Source organism: Aegilops tauschii, chromosome 3 (assembly GCF_002575655.3).
Source record: "Aegilops tauschii subsp. strangulata cultivar AL8/78 chromosome 3, Aet v6.0, whole genome shotgun sequence".
In the NCBI taxonomy this organism is placed as follows: Eukaryota; Viridiplantae; Streptophyta; class Magnoliopsida; order Poales; family Poaceae; genus Aegilops; species Aegilops tauschii.
The window spans coordinates 463803208-463822181 of NC_053037.3; the positions used below are offsets into that span (position 1 = coordinate 463803208).

The following is an 18974-nucleotide window of genomic DNA, read 5'->3' on the forward strand; positions in this document are numbered from 1 at the left end:
AGGAAGCGGACGCAATCGCGAGGAGGGTCTCCAATCTAATGGGGGAATGGCAGTCTATTCATGGTCGGAAGTTCAAACAAGCCAGAACGGAGGTTAGGGAGAAATGGAGACCACCAGAGGAGGGGTGGGTGAAGGCCAACGTAGATGGTGCAACGACGGGGGTGGGCGATGATGGCGGCACTGGAGTGGTATTCAGGAACCATGGGGTGCATATATGAGTGTTGCGTGTCACTTTCTCCCACTGTGCAACAACCCAGCGAGAGTTGAGCTTCAGGCTTGCAGAGAGGCAGCTGTGATGGCGGGAGAGCTCGACATACCCAATTTACACATTGAAACGGATTGCCGAGAGATCGTATGTAAGCTCCAAAGCACGGACAAGGACTTATCGCCACTGGGACCGATCGTTGACGAAGTGAAGCAACTACTAGCATCACGAGAGAGATGGAAGGTGTCGTGGGTTAGACGTGAGACTAATATAACCGCTCACTTAGTAGCTAGGGAAGCTGTGACAAATAAGTTAGATTCTGTGTGGCGTCTTATGCCCCCAGACTTCATTTTGCATGTTGTTTCAGACGAGATCCCCAGATGGGATGATTAAATAAAAGTTTTGATAAGTTAAAAAAAAGCAGAAAGAAAAAATGTGTGAACGATATCTTGGTTGTAGGGGGTAGTTGGGATGTCCCCACAAGGACACGCGACAGGCGGAGGACGCGGCCGAAGCGCAGCAACAATCAGCAGTTGGTGGTTTGTTAAAAGTTCCCCTTCTAGGGAATCGTTGCGTGCCGGCGGACCGACTAAAGCGATGCACCGGTTGCGGGTGTGTCGCTGGATCCCTCACGATTTAACGCCACCGATTTGTGCCACGTCACGCTGCTGTGGGCTCCGCGCGCACCGCTTTCGGCGTTCCTTATCTACACCGCGTAGCTTCCTGTCCACTCGTTTCTTTTTATTTCTTCTAGCCTGAGCTAGCCGCTTCCCATCTCTCTCGTCTTTTCTCCTCATATTCCATCGGGGTGCTGTGCTCTGCTCATGTCCAAGCGCACCGCAGGGCTGCTGCACCACCACCGCTGCAAGCTTTAGATTGGAAACTGCTCCCCCTATTCCCCTATCTCCTCCGCTGTCGTGGTGCCGTTCGCCCCCAACCTTTTCTTCGGCTATGGCAGGGGTCCATAGGCAAGGCCATACTCCTCCCCTCCTCCCCGTTGTGCGCCAGGAAGCTTCAACGGTGGACGACGGGGACAACTGCGATCGGCACCGGTGCTTTTTTTTTGCTGCTGATATTTGATTTTGCTGGAACCAGTGTTTCTTTTTGCTGGAACTAGCTAATTTATTTGCTACAAATAGATTGTTGGAGTTTTCTGCCGATGAGATTTTTGCTGGAACCATAGTAAATTTTGCTGGAACCGGCAAACCCTTTTGCTTCAATCTAGTAGCCCGTAGGATGATTTTTGCTGGAACCATCAGTAAATTTTGCTGGAACCGGCAAATCCTTTTGCTTCAATCTAGTAGCCCGTAGGATGATTTTTGCTGGAACCATCAATAAATTTTGCTGGAACCGGCAAATCCTTTTGCTTCAATCTAGTAGCCCGTAGGATGATTTTTGCTGGAACCATCAATAAATTTTGCTTCAACCAGCATTATGTTTTGCTGGAACTAGCTAGTGTTTTTGCTACTATCTTTTTTCTTTGAAGTTTGTTGTTGTGGCCTTTTTATTGCAACCAGTGTTAAATTTAGCTGGAACCGGCAAATGTTTTGCTTCAAATGACCATTTGGAGGTTTTTGTAATGAGATTTTTAGCTGGATTAGTGACTTTTTGCTGCAACCGGTGTTACTTTTAGCTAGAACCGACTAATATTTTTGCTTCAACCTGCCATTTTTGGATTTTTTTTTCTACCGATTTTTTTCCTGGATCACAGTGGTGCTAATCGAAGACAGCGAGCCGGAGCCGGTGACGCGAGATTTTTTTTTGCTACAACCATACGACTGTGTGCTGGAAACCTGGAACCGGCCACATTCTAGTTACAGCCATCGACTGCAGAAGCCGGCACACAGCGGTGGCCGTGCTGCAATCCCAGCACCCTGAGACAGGGACGACAAAGCTGGCACCAGCGCTGGTGCTGCCAGGGCCGGCGCCGTCGACGAACCCGGCCGCCGCGTCATGCGAAGGAGCCCGACAGAGGAGACGTAGTGTGCGGCAGCTGCGAGCTTTTCCCTTGCGCGCACTGTGTGTGTGGGGGGGGAGAAGGTTAGGGACGAAGGAAGGATAGGATCTGAACGGCTGGGAGCGAAATAATCGAACGGACAGGGTGCGGCCGGCCAAAGTTTGGGCCGGCGCACCGGCGCCTATCAGGGCCCTTCATTTAATCATCACTGGCGGACGCTAATGAAAAGCGCGAGAAGGAGACCAACTGATTTCAGCGGAGACCTTACTTAAATCTGCCACCGGCGAACACCAGGATCTTCTCTCTCTCAGGCAGCGGATAGAGATCCTCTGTTCCATTAAATCCCCTCTCTATCGGTCCCCGGCTGACGCGCGCGGGCGCCCGCCAGGTGTCGGCCATGCGGATTCCACGTGGAGGCCGCCGCCCGCCGCCGAGTCTCCACCACCTCCTCCTCCTCCTCGCCGCCCTCTGTTTCGCTGCCCTGAAAACCGCCGCCGCCGCTCCCAGAACAGCAGGAGGCACCGAAGAAGGAGGAGGCGGCATCGCCAGCGTCACCGGCGGCATCATGGTACGCCGATTTCTTTAGAACTACTTCTATTCGATTCAGCACCAGCAGCATAGTGGCGCAACGTGGTGATTGAGTTGAGATTGAGACCAACGAAATGGTCTCGTCGTCGATTAAAAAGGAATCAGATGGCGAGCGAGTTCATTGATAGACCAGCAAGTGGCCTTTCGTGAACAATAGTGATTGCTCAGCGATTAGCGAAGTGGGTACTAGGCTGATAGCTTGGCTTCGTACTATGCTACTGTTCATGTCGTGACCTTGCCTCTCTGGTTGGCAGTTGGCACCAGCGAACTGTCGGCTTCTTGGAGTGCCCTACTGCAGTTAAGCCGTTCAGGCCGGGGAAGAGGATTTGTGGCTCTCGGGTGCCACACGCCATAGCATTAAAAAAGATAATAGAAAATTTCGAAAAATTCTGAAATTTTGGATATGAAACATGGGTACCCGTTGTAGACACGTGTTCAGTTTCGAGGGGAATGGGTGCCGGTGGTAATGTCAGTAAAAAAGACAAAAAATATCGTATGTGTAGAAAAAAATAACTGGGTGTAACGTAAGTCGGACCGTATTTCCTACGCTGCAGATACCACGGGCACCAATTCCCCACAAAAATGAACACGGGTATACAATGGGCACTCAGGTTTCGTATCCCAAAATTTCACATTTTTTTTGGAATTTCTTGATATTTTTTGGATGCTATTTTTATATAGGGGTGTGTGGCACCTGGGTGCTCCAATGCATTTCCTTTCAGGACGGCTGCTATTTTTTCTTTCAGGTGGTGGGGGTGCAAAACGCTCTTTTGTTGTGTTTTTGACATTTCACAGCTGATTCCTGCCTTATCACTGCATTATGCAGTCACTTCAGTTTTTTTTTCTTTAGTAATATCCGTCGTTCTGCTAGAATGTGACAATGTGGGCAATAAATATAGCTGGGCCTACTATTGGATATCTTCATTAGTTTAGTTGGAATGGTGTGCCCAAATTTCTGACTACAGGTGTTCTTTTGAGGATAAGAAGTGATCAGGATTAATGGTGTACATGCTACATCCCACTACTAACTAGGCGTTGCTCCCACACAGTCACATTTTTTCCAGATTGGTGTTTTTTCTTTCTTCTAATTGTCTGGTGTCTAACCATAAGGTCACAAATGATTCATGTACAATGTGCTCTTAGGAAACTTTCTTATGGTTTATTATGTTTGTGGAAACAGACATGGGCCACGTGGCCACCAAAATGCGCATGGTTACCCTTGCGAACGAGTGGGAAGAGTCACTCATATAATCTTGTTTCCAAATACCACAAGATTTGGAAGGCATGGACTTCTCTACTGTTAAATTTAGCAATGTTCTTCTCAATTTTTTATTACTGGGCCTATCGATTTACCTCTATATTTTCAGGGCACGAAGGATGCTATTTCTGCAAAAGATATTTCGAGAAAAGAACCAGTAGGCGGTGTGATTGCCTTGAAGGAGTCCATGAAGTACTTCGATGCTGATTTTTTCAACGATTCAAAAGTACTTATGAAGGGTTCCCTTATAATTTTCAAGTCCTAATGTGTTAGTATTTTTTTCCAATAATTATGGTGTTAACGTTGTTGTTTTATCCACCTATACTCCGCTTGGTTCTGCCAGCTACGTGAGATGGAAAACGGCGCAAAAGAATTTAATGTGCCTGCATTTAGAGAAAACCGAAGGTTGGTGGCTATAAAGGATGGTGGATTGCATGACCCTTCTGTTCTAGTCTTCAAATCATCATGGAGTTGGAGTAGCAAAAGCAAAGTCAAGGAGAGTGAAATGTTCGACTATCCTCAAACCTCTATGCCACAGCGTCCTAGTAATGATGAAGATATTGCCTTTATGTCGGTCAGTTTTATTAACCATTTTATCATACGTTGGTTATGGACTTCAAATGAATTTCTTTTGATTCGACAATCTCCATGTCAGATAATTGAGCTTGGGGAGCTTATTAGGACAAAGAAAATAACATCACGTGAACTTACTGATGTATTTTTAAGGAGATTAAAAAGGTTTGGCTATTTCTCTGCCTTCCTCACATTTTTCACATGGACTTATATGAGTATAACATTAGACTGAGAATTATTTCTTAATCATGTAGTTGTTTGATATTTTAATTAGGTATGGTACTGTTCTTGAATCTGTTATTACATACACTGAAGATTTAGCATACAAGCAAGCAAAAGAGGCAGATGACTTGCTGGAGCAAGGAAAATACCTTGGTATGTGAGAAATCTCCCTGGAATTATAAGATGGCCATTTGATTTTTCCTAAATCCTTTGTTTCATCGATAACGTTTTCGGTATACATAGCTTCCTGTTAAGATTGATTCTCACTTTATTGAGGAGGTGTGGAACAGAATGATGAGCAGTAATATCGTGCGCTAGTTCAACCTTTTACAAGTGTTTTAAAACTCCGAAGGGGGAAGTCTCTCGATTATGTGGCCATCCAGTGTCAGTACTATGCTAACACATAAATGTTGTACTGACAACTTCTCACACTAGGTCCCCTGCATGGCATTCCATATGGCCTGAAAGATATAATTGCAGTACCAGAATACAATACAACTTGGGGCTCAAAGACATTCAAGAATCAAGTTATTGATATGGAAGCTTTTGTATACAAAAGGTTTGTTCATTTCTCCTGCAGCATAGTGTTTAAGCAATGTTTGCTTTTGAAATAAAACTGCGAGGGAAACGCCTACAGTATGAACAGGCGCACAAATTCACGTCCTATGGTCACTTTCTGTGTTTAAGCAGTGTTCTGAGTTCCATGTGTATCATCATTCTACAGATTGAAGTCCGCTGGGGCAGTCCTTGTAGCGAAGCTTGTGACAGGTTCACTCGCCTATGATGATATATGGTTTGGGGGAAGAACACGAAACCCATGGAACATCGAGGAATTTTCTACTGGTTCATCAGCAGGGCCAACAGCTAGCACCAGTGCAGGTTTACTTGTAAACATATTTGCACCTGTAACCAGACGAATAATATGTATACTAAATGAAACTTCTTTTCACTCTCCTAGGACTGGTTCCCTTTGCAATTGGTTCGGAAACGGCAGGATCCATAACATATCCTGCTGCTAGATGTGGAGTAACTGCTTTGCGCCCATCATTTGGAACAGTTGCACGGACCGGCGTCATGAGCCTTTCCGAGAGTCTGGTATGTTCATGCAAATTATTCATTTTCCCGTACAGATTGGATTCAGTCTTGTAAATGATGAGTTTATTATCGTAACATGGCAGGACAAACTTGGTCCTTTCTGCAGAAGCGCAGCAGACTGTGCTATTGTATTAGATGCAATCCGTGGCGCGGATGCTGGTGATCCCTCGTCTCGTGAAATTGCTTTAGAGGACCCGTTTCATGTCGACATCACAAAACTTACTGTTGGATATCTTGACAGCGCTGAGATGGAGGTAACTGGGATCCTAAATGTGTTCGGCAGTCTGGTTCATGTAATGAAATTGCTCGTTCCTGATCTGATCCTCGGATAAACTCTGTTCTTGATTTCACAATACCAGGTTGTCAAGGTCCTTTCTGCCAAGGGTGCTAAGCTTGTGCCTTTCAAGTTGAACTACAACGTCGAATCAGTTCAGTCCATTCTAAACATCACGATGGACGTCGATATGCTTGCACATTTTGACAACTGGCAACGCGAAGGACACGACGATGACTACGAAGCTCAAGACCAGTGGCCGGTGGAGCTCCGTCGCGCACGATTGGTCCCAGCAGTCGACTATGTACAGGTGATATACCAAGCAAACCAAACACAATGACAATACCTATTCACTGTATCCGAACGAGCTTAGCTTAATTATGGAGTTGCGACGAACAGGCACAGAGAGCGCGAGGTAGGCTGATCAGGGAGGTCCAGGAGAGCTTCACGGTTGACGCGTTCATCGGCAACGCGACCGACTGGGAGCTCGTTTGTCTGGGAAACCTCGTGGGGTTGCCCATCGTCGTGGTGCCTACGGGCTTCAAGAGCATCGAACACCCACCAAAAGGCAACACGAGGAGACGAACCACAGTGACGACGGGCATATATGCTCCCCCTGACCATGACCACATTGTAAGCTTTTTTCTTGTCCCAGGACATCTTACTTATCTTGAGCAACGGCACTACTAGAGTTCACAGCAAGAAACTTGTTGACATGAGGAACGGTGATGATGCTGACCATGTTTGTGTGTTCTGAATTTGATCGCAGGCTCTAGCGTTGGCGATGGCGTACCAGTCCGTCACCGATCACCACAAACAACGGCCACCGATTGACGCAAACTAGAAAATACACAAGTGATTAGCCGGCTGATGAAATGGTATTGAGAAGAAAACTCCGTGTGCTGTTTCCCTTGAGACAAATGAAATATTTCTACGGCGGCAGGGCCATAGATTGTGAGTTACATTGGGGGATGCACGGATTCTCGCTGGAGTGACACGCCACAAATTCTGCCACTGATTGGAGAGAAGTGCAAACTGGAGTGGGGGCAAATCAGTGGAGTGATGGTACTTCTTGTGTAATAGATCTGAAAACTTTAAGCATTTTTCCTTGAAAAGTGCAAGCAAACTCTCGTGAGATTTGTAGACTTTAGTGGGGGGCCCTGGCCCTTGTTGAGCTCTATGCAGATCCGTCTCTGCAAAGACCAAGTTTTTAGTCATGGCCAAAATATTGGCAGGATATCTTTTAGCCACAATTCATATACCACACTATGAATTGAGTTCTGAGCATTTGCTTGGGTCGATCGTAGGTAATCAGCTGGGCCTGAGAGCATTTTATTTGACAGAATAAGCTGGCTGAAAGGACGATGTATGATTTTTAGATGGTGGGGCATCACTTGCACGACTGGCGACACATGTTAGTGGCGTACTTAGCCTACTTAACATGCTTGATCTAAGGCCTAATCTAAGGAATGCCAGCTATATTGATCTAATGGTGAGAGGATCTTGACTTGACTAACATAATGCTAATACCCGGAGTGCTCTCAGATTGAGTTGACTTGCAATTTCTCTCAAGTGACAGCTGCTCATTCGCGATTTCACATGGATTCTGTACGGCAAACATGTGCAAGAACTTTTAATTAATGCGAAGTTCTGTACAATTGAAAATTTGAATGACAACATTCAAAATTTTCTACTCGAATACCGAACTGAAAATAATGGTGTTGCAATCTATGAAGTGTTGTCGTGTGATTTAGAACTTGCGTTAAATTTATGAGTTCTATCCTTGTTATCTCCAAATGTTCTAGGTACGTGTGTATTACGTCCTCCGTGGTGCATTACGTACAAGTTTATGGTGCATTGTCAGATTGTTGACGTTGATTGAGCACAAATTATATGTATCTACAGCACCGGGGTTGAGGTGCATCAGACACTGATTGTGTTCTCTAGAATTTTTTTTGGAACATATAAAACACATAAACAATACGTATTTAGCATATCACACAATTTGCCGAAATTCCAAGGGCAGCTCAAGAACAAAATAAATCATGGTGTAGATAATTGACACCAGGACCAGTTAACAACCCAAATTAGATCAGCTTGTATTCTCAACTGGAATTTCCCTTCTTCTTTTTCTGTTACTGGAGATATGTTTTGAATTTTGGATTTGAAATTTTCAGTTTAATTTGGATTAGCCACTATTCGCAACAAGATTTATCATTTTGTGTTTCTTAAGTAGTGGTTTAAACTTTAGTTTTTTTCTTGTGTGTGGTATGGTACATAAATGTTACTTCTATATCCTCTCTTTTTCTTCTTATTAGAACTTCTCTAAGCATTTCGGACAATAATTGGGGTTGGGGTACCTTTCTCCACTTCCCTTTCCTTTCGTGTAGTATCCGATTCATGTTGGTACTTATCATTTCCTTCAACAGTTCCTCGGCAATGGGGGGATCTTAAGTCGATTTGCCGACAATAGGCATTGTAATCCAAATGGATAACCTACCTTGCCCTGCCACTTTGGTTGTGTTCCTTTTACTTTCATGAGCAGTGCTTGTGAGATTCTCCTAGGGATTTGTCGAAAACCCGCATACGCTGAATTAAATGTGCCAAGTGGAGTTTAGTGCCTGCAGCAGGTGACTAATATAAAGATGAAATTCATTGAATCACACATTGTCTTCTGTTTTGAACGAGAGGAAACACTCCCATGTTATGGAAGATTTTTGTAGAAACTTGAATCGACTCAACCATATCTTTCTTTTTGGTGATGGCACACACTATGAAAGATTTTCCCAGAAAAATTCAATCAGCTCAGCTAAATATCTCTGTACATGTTGGGGGGCTTACAATAGTTTTTTCCTCTCATCTCCGATCTATGAACCACTAAACCCTCTGTACATCACTGTACATACATGTGTCAGGGCATTGAGAACTGGAAATACGTTCTCCATCGTGGTATTCACATCGGAAGACAGAGAGGAAGCAAGAATAATAGGAGGAGGGAGGGGTAAAGAAAGATGAGAGAACTCTTCGAGCCCTCTACTCCGAGGCCTCCTCCACTATGCTCTCGAGCTCCGGCCGCCACACGCCGACCCTGCAGCCGCTCCGCCGCCGCCGGTGGGCGCCCGACGCGGTCTTCTCGGACAGCAGCTCCGTCAGGTAGTTGTCCTGCTCCGCGGTGCTCGCGGCGCCGCCGCTCTTGCCCCGGCTGCTCGGCCGCTTGCTCTTCTTGGGGCCCGGCCGGCTCTTCTTCCTCCTGTCGACCGCCGGCACCGTCGCGGACGGGATGAGGAAGTAGATGCGGCCGCGCTTGAGCTCGGTGTCCGGCGACACGATGACGAGCTTCTTGGTGGGGCACCCGACGCCGGCGGAGGACCACGCCGTGGCGATGGTGTGGTTGGGGTGCTCGGCGAGGACGGCGCCGCCGGTGATCGGGCAGCTGAACTCGTCGACGCGGCCGCTGAGGTGGACGATGCGGACCACGTCGAAGGAGCCGCAGGGGAGCATGCAGGTCAGGCAGCACCGCAGGCTGTTGCCCATGTTGTCGTCGTCGTCGCCGGCGCTGGAGCTCGAGTCGACGGCGATGAGATCGATCGATCGATCGCTAGCCTGGCTTGTTTAATTGGCTGCTGTTTGTTTGCTTGTGGGTTGTGATGGCAGTGGCAACTGGCAAAGGGGTTTATATAGCGCGCCAAGTGGAGTTTGCGGGGTGCCAGCTCAAGTCATAACTATCTTTGGTGGCTATTAAAATGTGTAGAGCTACGGCCACACCTAGGTATTACCCCATCCATTTCCTTTTTAGGCCATATTTGATTGGTTTAAGATAAAAATTTAATCACCAATTGATTTTCTTTTAAAATATGAATCTAATAACATTTATTTATTTATATGTTATGAAAGTGCACAATAATAGTGATTGTTGATGAGAATCTTGCCTTAACCATCAAAGTACACTTTACGTACCGCTATCAGGAGAGTACACAGTATGGATGGACTGGTTTACATATTCATAAGAAAGTTGTTATGTGTAATTTTACAAACAAAATTTTGATGTATTAGTGCTTCTTTTTTTTGATAAATGGCGTTTTTATTATGTAAAAATGTAGCATCAAACGGATACAAAGCATTAAGAGTATCACCCGTCCTCTGCATAATTAGGATGCACACGACCAAATACCGACAGTCTGACAAAAAAAAGGTAAAAAGCCGACAATTCGGCAATAGTAGTGTCATATTGACCGACACTATGCCTATGTCAAAAGAGATGATGGGCTGATCCGGAGGTTATGCTGATACCCATGTTGGGTAAAATCCTTTATAGCCACTTGCTTCAACTGCGTACACACTGTCTTGAACAGTGGTTGATACTCCGCTTGTTGTAGCGTAGACCATGTACTAAGCGAGTGCGTACAGAAAATAATCTGCAAATGAGAAGCATTTTTGTCATTAAAAACAAAATCATTCTACATAGACAAAGCGTCCATGGTAAGGCATACACTCCCACCCTTATTAGCGTTTTGAACCTGTTTGAAATATCGTTCAGCCAATGACAAAGAATATTGGAAACACTGGTGGGCGGATACAAATTTGACGCTATTTAAATGTCTGACCACGTAGATCGCGCAAATTTACATTGGAAAAATAGGTGTTTGATTGTCTCATCATGAGTACAAAAACAAAACTTATTACTTCCTGGCCAGTTGCACCGTGTGAGGTTGTCCTTAATTAGCACAACTCCCCAACAAAGATACCACATGAAGATTTTAACTTTAAGTGAAATCTCTGTTGGAAATATGCCCTAGAGGCAATAATAAAATGGTTATTATAATATTTCCTTGTTCATGATAATTGTCTATTGTTCATGCTATAATTGTGTTATCCGGAAATCGTAATACATGTCTGAATACATAGACCACAACATGTCCCTAGTGAGCCTCTAGTTGACTAGCTCGTTGATCAACAGATAGTCATGGTTTCCTGACTATGGACATTGGATGTCATTGATAATGGGATCACATCATTAGGAGAATGATGTGATGGACAAGACCCAATCCTAAGCATAGCACAAGATCGTGTAGTTCGTTTGCTAGAGCTTTTCCAAATGTCAAGTATCATTTCCTTAGACCATGAGATTGTGCAACTCCCGGATGCCATAGGAGTGCTTTGGGTGTGCCAAATGTCACAACGTAACTGGGTGGCTATAAAGGTGCACTACGGGTATCTCCGAAAGTGTCTGTTGGGTTGGCACGAATCGAGACTGGGATTTTTCACTCCGTATGACGGAGAGGTATCTCTGGGCCCACTCGGTAATGCATCATCATAATGAGCTCAATGTGACCAAGTGTTTGGTCACGGGATCATGCATTACGGTATGAGTAAAGTGACTTGCCGGTAACGAGATTGAACAAGGTATTGGGATACCGACGATCGAATCTCGGGCAAGTAACGTATCGATTGACAAAGGGAATTGTATACGGGATTGATTGAATCCTCGACATCGTGGTTCATCCGATGAGATCATCGTGGAACATGTGGGAGCCAACATGGGTATCCAGATCCCGCTGTTGGTTATTGACCGGAGAGTCGTCTCGGTCATGTCTGCATGTCTCCCGAACCAGTAGGGTCTACACACTTAAGGTTCGGTGACGCTAGGGTTGTAGAGATATTAGTATGCGGAAATTCGAAAATTGTTCGGAGTCTCGGATGAGATCCCGGACGTCACGAGGAGTTCCGGAATGGTCCGGAGGTGAAGAATTATATATAGGAAGTCCAGTTTCGGCCACCGGGAAAGTTTAGGGGGTCACCGGTATTGTACCGGGACCACCGGAAGGGTCCCGGGGGTCCACCGGGTGGGGCTACCTATCCCGGAGGGCCCCATGGGCTGAAGTGGGGAAGGGAACCAGTCCCTGGTGGGCTGGTGCACCCCCCTTGGGCCTCCCCTGCGCCTAGGGTTGGAAACCCTAGGGGTGGGGGGCGCCCCACTTGACTTGGGGGGCAAGTCCCCCCCCTTTGCCCCCCCCCCCCTTGAGATGGGATCTCTGGGGGCCGGCGCCCCCTGGACCCCTATATAAAGAGGGGGGAGGGAGGGCTGCACACCCAAGCCCCTGGCGCCTCCCTCTCCCTCCCGTGACACCTCTCCCTCTCGCTGAGCTTGGCGAAGCCCTGCCGAGATCCCCGCTACTTCCACCACCACGCCGTCGTGCTGCTGGATCTCCATCAACCTCTCCTTCCCCCTTGCTGGATCAAGAACGAGGAGACGTCTTCCCAACCGTACGTGTGTTGAACGCGGAGGTGCCGTCCGTTCGGCGCTCGGTCATCGGTGATTTGGATCACGACGAGTACGACTCCATCAACCCCGTTCACTTGAACGCTTCCGCTCGCGATCTACAAGGGTATGTAGATGCACTCCTCTCTCTCGTTGCTAGATGACTCCATAGATTGATCTTGGTGATGCGTAGAAAAATTTTAATTTCTGCTACGATTCCCAACAGTGGTATCAGAGCCAGGTTTATGCGTAGTTTCTATGCACGAGTAGAACACAAAGCAGTTGTGGGCGTCGATATTGTCAATTTACTTGCCGTTACTAGTCTTATCTTGATTCGGCAGCATCGTGGGATGAAACGGCCCGGACCGACCTTACACGTACGCTTACGTGAGACAGGTTCCACCGACTGACATGCACTAGTTGCATAAGGTGGCTAGCGGGTGTCTGTCTCTCCCACTTTAGTCGGATCGGATTCGATGAAAAGGGTCCTTATGAAGGGTAAATAGAAATTGGCATATCACGATGTGGTTTTGGCGTAGGTAAGAAACGTTCTTGCTAAGAAACCTATAGCAGCCACGTAAAAAATTTGCAACAACAATTAGAGGACGTCTAACTTGTTTTTGCAGCATATGCCGTGTGATGTGATATGGCCAAAAGGATGTGATGAATGATATATGTGATGTATGAGATTGATCATGTTCTTGTAATAGGAATCACGACTTGCATGTCGATGAGTATGACAACCGGCAGGAGCCATAGTAGTTGTCTTAATTTATTTATGACCTGCGTGTCAACATATAACGTCATGCAATTACTTTACTTTATTGCTAAACCGTTAGCCATAGTAGTAGAAGTAATAAATGACGAGACAACTTCATGAAGACACGATGATGGAGATCATGATGATGGAGATCATGGTGTCATGCCGGTGACGACGATGATCATGGCGCCCCGAAGATGGAGATCAAAAGGAGCAAAATGATATTGGCCATATCATGTCACTATTTGATTGCATGTGATATTTATCATGTTTTACATCTTATTTGCTTAGAACGACGGTAGCTTAAATAAGATGATCCCTCGCAATAATTTCAAGAAAGTGTTCCCCCTAACTGTGCACCGTTGCGAAGGTTCGTTGTTTCGAAGCACCACGTGATGATCGGGTGTGATAGATTCTAACGTTCGAATACAACGGGTGTAAGCCAGATTTACACACACAATACACTTAGGTTGACTTGACGAGCCTAGCATGTACAGACATGGCCTCGGAACACGGAAGACCGAAAGGTCGAGCATGAGTCGTATAGAAGATACGATCAACATGAAGATGTTCACCGATGTTGACTAGTCCGTCTCACGTGATGATCGGACACGGCCTAGTTGACTCGGATCATGTTTCACTTAGATGACTAGAGGGATGTCTATCTGAGTGGGAGTTCATTGAATAATTTGATTAGATGAACTTAATTATCATGAACTTAGTCTAAAATCTTTACAATATGTCTTGTAGATCAAATGGCCCACGCTAATGTTGCCCTCAACTTCAACGCGTTCCTAGAGAAAACCAAGCTGAAAGATGATGGCAGCAACTATACGGACTGGGTCCGGAACCTGAGGATCATCCTCATAGCTGCCAAGAAAGATTATGTCCTAGAAGCACCGCTAGGTGACGCACCCATCCCAGAGAACCAAGACATTATGAACGCTTGGCAGCAGCGTGCTGATGATTACTCCCTCGTTCAGTGCGGCATGCTTTACAGCTTAGAACCGGGGCTCCAAAAGCGTTTTGAGCAACACGGAGCATATGAGATGTTCGAAGAGCTGAAAATGGTTTTCCAAGCTCATGCCCGGGTCGAGAGATATGAAGTCTCCGACAAGTTCTTCAGTTGTAAGATGGAGGAAAATAGTTCTATTAGTGAGCACATACTCAAAATGTCTGGGTTACACAACCGCTTGACTCAGCTGGGAGTTAATCTCCCGGATGACGCGGTCATTGACAGAATCCTTCAGTCGCTTCCACCGAGCTACAAGAGCTTTGTGATGAACTTCAATATGCAGGGGATGGAAAAGACCATTCCTGAGGTATATTCAATGCTGAAATCAACGGAGGTGGAGATCAAAAAGGAACATCAAGTGTTGATGGTGAATAAAACCACTAAGTTCAAGAAAGGCAAGGGTAAGAAGAACTTCAAGAAGGACGGCAAGGGAGTTGCCGCGCCCGGTAAGCCAGTTGCCGGGAAGAAGCCAAAGAATGGACCCAAGCCTGAGACTGAGTGTTTTTATTGCAAGGGAAGTGGTCACTGGAAGCGGAACTGCCCCAAGTACTTAGCGGACAAGAAGGCCGGCAACACCAAAGGTATATGTGATATACATGTTATTGATGTGTACCTTACCAGCACTCGTAGTAGCTCCTGGGTATTTGATACCGGTGCGGTTGCTCATATTTGTAACTCAAAGCAGGAGCTGCGGAATAAACGGAGACTGGCAAAGGACGAGGTGACGATGCGCGTCGGGAATGGTTCCAAGGTCGATGTGATCGCCGTCGGCACGCTACCTCTACATTTACCTACGGGATTAGTTTTAAACCTCAATAATTGTTATTTAGTGCCAGCTTTGAGCATGAACATTGTATCAGGATCTCGTTTAATTCGAGATGGCTACTCATTTAAATCCGAGAATAATGGTTGTTCTATTTATATGAGAGATATGTTTTATTGTCATGCCCCGCTGGTTAATGGTTTATTCTTAATGAATCTCGAACGTAGTGTTACACATATTCATAGTGTGAGTACCAAAAGATGTAAGGTTGATAATGATAGTCCCACATACTTGTGGCACCGCCGTCTTGGTCACATTGGTGTCAAGCGCATGAAGAAGCTCCATGTTGATGGACTTTTAGAGTCTCTTGATTACGAATCATTTGACACGTGCGAACCATGCCTCATGGGTAAGATGACCAAGACTTCGTTCTCCGGAACAATGAAACGAGCAACCAACTTATTGGAAATCATACATACTGATGTGTGCGGTCCAATGAGTGTTGAGGCTCGCGGTGGCTATTGTTATGTTCTCACTCTCACTGATGACTTGAGTAGATATGGGTATGTCTACCTAATGAAACACAAGTCTGAGACATTTGAAAAGTTCAAGGAATTTCAGAGTGAGGTTGAGAATCAACGTGACAGGAAAATAAAATTCTTACGATCAGATCGTGGAGGGGAATATTTGAGTCACGAATTTGGCACACACTTAAGGAAATGTGGAATAGTTTCACAACTCACGCCGCCTGGAACACCACAGCGAAATGGTGTGTCCGAACGTCGTAATCGCACTCTTGGCAGCCTCGGAGGCAGCGCATGAAGCAATCTGGATGAAGGAGTTCATCACCGACCTAGGAGCCATACCCAATGCGTCGAGGCCAATCACCCTCTTCTGTGACAACACTGGAGCTATTGCCCTTGCCAAGGAGCCCAGGTTTCACAGGAAGACCAGGCATATCAAGCGACGCTTCAACTCCATTCGTGAAAATGTTCAAAATGGAGACATAGATATTTGTAAAGTACATACGGACCTGAATGTAGCAGATCCGTTGACTAAACCTCTCCCTAGAGCAAAACATGATCAACACCAGAAATCTATGGGTGTTCGATTCATCACAATGTAACTAGATTATTGACTCTAGTGCAAGTGGGAGACTGTTGGAAATATGCCCTAGAGGCAATAATAAAATGGTTATTATAATATTTCCTTGTTCATGATAATTGTCTATTGTTCATGCTATAATTGTGTTATCCGGAAATCGTAATACATGTGTGAATACATAGACCACGATCAACAGATAGTCATGGTTTCCTGACTATGGACATTGGATGTCATTGATAATGGGATCACATCATTAGGAGAATGATGTGATGGACAAGACCCAATCCTAAGCATAGCACAAGATCGTGTAGTTCGTTTGCTAGAGCTTTTCCAAATGTCAAGTATCATTTCCTTAGACCATGAGATTGTGCAACTCCCGGATGCCATAGGAGTGCTTTGGGTGTGCCAAATGTCACAACGTAACTGGGTGGCTATAAAGGTGCACTACGGGTATCTCCGAAAGTGTCTGTTGGGTTGGCACGAATCGAGACTGGGATTTTTCACTCCGTATGACGGAGAGGTATCTCTGGGCCCACTCGGTAATGCATCATCATAATGAGCTCAATGTGACCAAGTGTTTGGTCACGGGATCATGCATTACGGTATGAGTAAAGTGACTTGCCGGTAACGAGATTGAACAAGGTATTGGGATACCGACGATCGAATCTCGGGCAAGTAACGTACCGATTGACAAAGGGAATTGTATACGGGATTGATTGAATCCTCGACATCGTGGTTCATCCGATGAGATCATCGTGGAACATGTGGGAGCCAACATGGGTATCCAGATCCCGCTGTTGGTTATTGACCGGAGAGTCGTCTCGGTCATGTCTGCATGTCTCCCGAACCCGTAGGGTCTACACACTTAAGGTTCGGTGACGCTAGGGTTGTAGAGATATTAGTATGCGGAAATCCGAAAGTTGTTCGGAGTCCCGGATGAGATCCCGGACGTCACGAGGAGTTCCGGAATGGTCCGAAGGTGAAGAATTATATATAGGAAGTCCAGTTTCGGCCACCGAGAAAGTTTCGGGGGTCACCGGTATTGTACCGGGACCACCGGAAGGGTCCCGGGGGTCCACCGGGTGGGGCCACCTATCCCGGAGGGCCCCATGGGCTGAAGTGGGGAAGGGAACCAGTCCCTGGTGGGCTGGTGCACCCCCCTTGGGCCTCCCCTGCGCCTAGGGTTGGAAACCCTAGGGGTGGGGGGCGCCCCACTTGACTTGGGGGGCAAGTCCCCCCCCTTTGGCCGCCACCCCCCCCCCCCTTGAGATGGGATCTCTGGGGGCCGGTGCCCCCCCTGGACCCCTATATAAAGAGGGGGGGAGGGAGGGCTGCACACCCAAGCCCCTGGCGCCTCCCTCTCCCTCCCGTGACACCTCTCCCTCTCGCTGAGCTTGGCCCTGCCGAGATCCCCGCTAGCTACTTCCACCACCACGCCGTCGTGCTGCTGGATCTCCATCAACCTCTCCTTCCCCTTGCTGGATCAAGAAGGAGACGTCTTCCCAACCATACGTGTGTTGAACGCGGAGGTGCCGTCCGTTCGGCGCTCGGTCATCGGTGATTTGGATCACGACGAGTACGACTCCATCAACCCCGTTCACTTGAACGCTTCCGCTCGCGATCTACAAGGGTATGTAGATGCACTCCTCTCTCTCGTTGCTAGATGACTCCATAGATTGATCTTGGTGATGCATAGAAAATTTTTAATTTCTGCTACGATTCCCAACAATCTCCGCCTTCTAATTTTTTTTGTTATTATTCACCGGTATTAGTGCTCACAAGCGGAGAATACTCTTGCAAGTTCTGCATACGCCATTTAGTTTCATGGATGCCGATAAATTTGAGGCCAACAAAATTTGATACGTCAGGGTTGTGTCAAGGTGCTAAGTTATTTGCATGGCTAGTCTTTCATAGCACAATTCTCCCGACAAACCTTCCAAGAGTGTGTTTCTAGCCTCATATAAAGTCATTTATTACCTCTACCTCAACAACCTGGAGAATTTCGTCCACCTCCGTAGTAGGCTGTCATTGCAGTCTAGCGGTTTGGGGCCTTCTTGATGGTTGGCTAGGGGATCCTTCCAACACCCTTTTGCATGATCGCCAATCGGTCAACACGAGGTTGAATGTGATCATAGGCGCCACATCCAAGGAAACCCACACAATTCGTAGTAGTCGTCTGCTATATGCATTGTGGAGCGGGTGAAAGGAATGGGACTGGGTACATATCTTCAAAGGAGTGCACCTCAGATACATGGAACTGTCCCAGTTACCATTTCAGGATATCCAACGCATCGTCGGTGCCCGTTTGCCACGCGAGTCTAGCAATGATACTAAGTAGTAGTAGTCCTCATGTAGTTTGTACACAAGTCTTTTAAATACTTGGTCTTCTTTCGTTCTTAGTTAATAGAGAGTGCGCAGGATTTTCCCAAAAACTTTATGTGTTTTAGAGATTAAATGAAACTCAATTTTAAAGTTTTCTCCAAAGACTTGTTATTGAGAAACATCAGGGGAGGCCCCTACCATATGTTTAGCAGTAATCAAAAGGTTATTCACATGATATGTTTGAAAGGATCCAATTCTCCTTAACCAATATTACCCAAGTGTTCAACGCCAATCAAGGAGGTTTCATGAGAATGGAGATCTTGTGTAGAACATATGAACTTCAAAATTCTTGCAGTGCAGAGGTCTGATAATTTTAAGCTATTTGTATGTGAGAATCGGTAGTTGGAATGCACACAATAATGTTTTTGTCCTAAAATCCAAAATAGAAATTGAATTGGGAATGGGCCAGTATCTATTGTTAGGAGGTTGTTTAGCCTTGTACCCCACTACATATCTGAGTCTTAAATTGACTCTAGCTACTTGTAGCCTTATTTAGTGAATCCTATAGTTTGAAAAATA

General features: G+C 46.1%; 2 protein-coding genes across 4 annotated transcripts; one reads left to right on the plus strand and one right to left on the minus strand.

Moving 5' to 3' along the window:
* Positions 1–1999: 1999 nt before the first annotated feature.
* On the plus strand, positions 2000–7459 carry LOC109739330 (uncharacterized). 3 transcript variants are annotated; one of them, XM_020298417.4, is made up of 13 exons: positions 2000–2730; positions 3931–4032; positions 4118–4234; positions 4352–4582; positions 4664–4746; positions 4856–4956; positions 5239–5362; positions 5528–5682; positions 5762–5898; positions 5982–6152; positions 6258–6482; positions 6572–6805; positions 6942–7459. In XM_020298417.4, exons 1-13 carry the CDS (start codon positions 2560–2562, stop codon positions 7014–7016), a joined length of 1926 nt encoding a protein of 641 aa, XP_020154006.1. In that variant the 5' UTR covers positions 2000–2559; the 3' UTR covers positions 7017–7459. The 3 variants fall into 3 exon arrangements, with proteins under 3 accessions (XP_020154006.1, XP_073366951.1, XP_020154018.1); XM_073510850.1 differs by having other exon boundaries at positions 2007–2730; positions 4127–4234; XM_020298429.4 differs by lacking the exon at positions 3931–4032 and having other exon boundaries at positions 2007–2730.
* A 1494-nt stretch (positions 7460–8953) lies between these two features.
* On the minus strand, positions 8954–9835 carry LOC109739457 (uncharacterized). The gene has a single exon (XM_020298549.3). It carries the CDS (start codon positions 9704–9706, stop codon positions 9206–9208), a length of 501 nt encoding a protein of 166 aa, XP_020154138.1. The 5' UTR covers positions 9707–9835; the 3' UTR covers positions 8954–9205.
* Positions 9836–18974: the final 9139 nt, after the last annotated feature.

What these genes read in the sequence shown, in the direction of transcription:
- LOC109739330 (XM_020298417.4), top strand. Translation starts at nt 2,560, where the DNA reads ATGCGGATTCCACGTGGAGGCCGCCGCCCGCCGCCGAGTCTCCACCAC. An exon ending in AAGATATTGCCTTTATGTCG is followed by an intron (nt 4,583 to 4,663) that starts GTCAGTTTTATT and finishes TCTCCATGTCAG; the next exon opens with ATAATTGAGCTTGGGGAGCT. An exon ending in CAGCAGTCGACTATGTACAG is followed by an intron (nt 6,483 to 6,571) that starts GTGATATACCAA and finishes TGCGACGAACAG; the next exon opens with GCACAGAGAGCGCGAGGTAG.
- LOC109739457 (XM_020298549.3), bottom strand. Translation starts at nt 9,706, where the DNA reads ATGGGCAACAGCCTGCGGTGCTGCCTGACCTGCATGCTCCCCTGCGGC.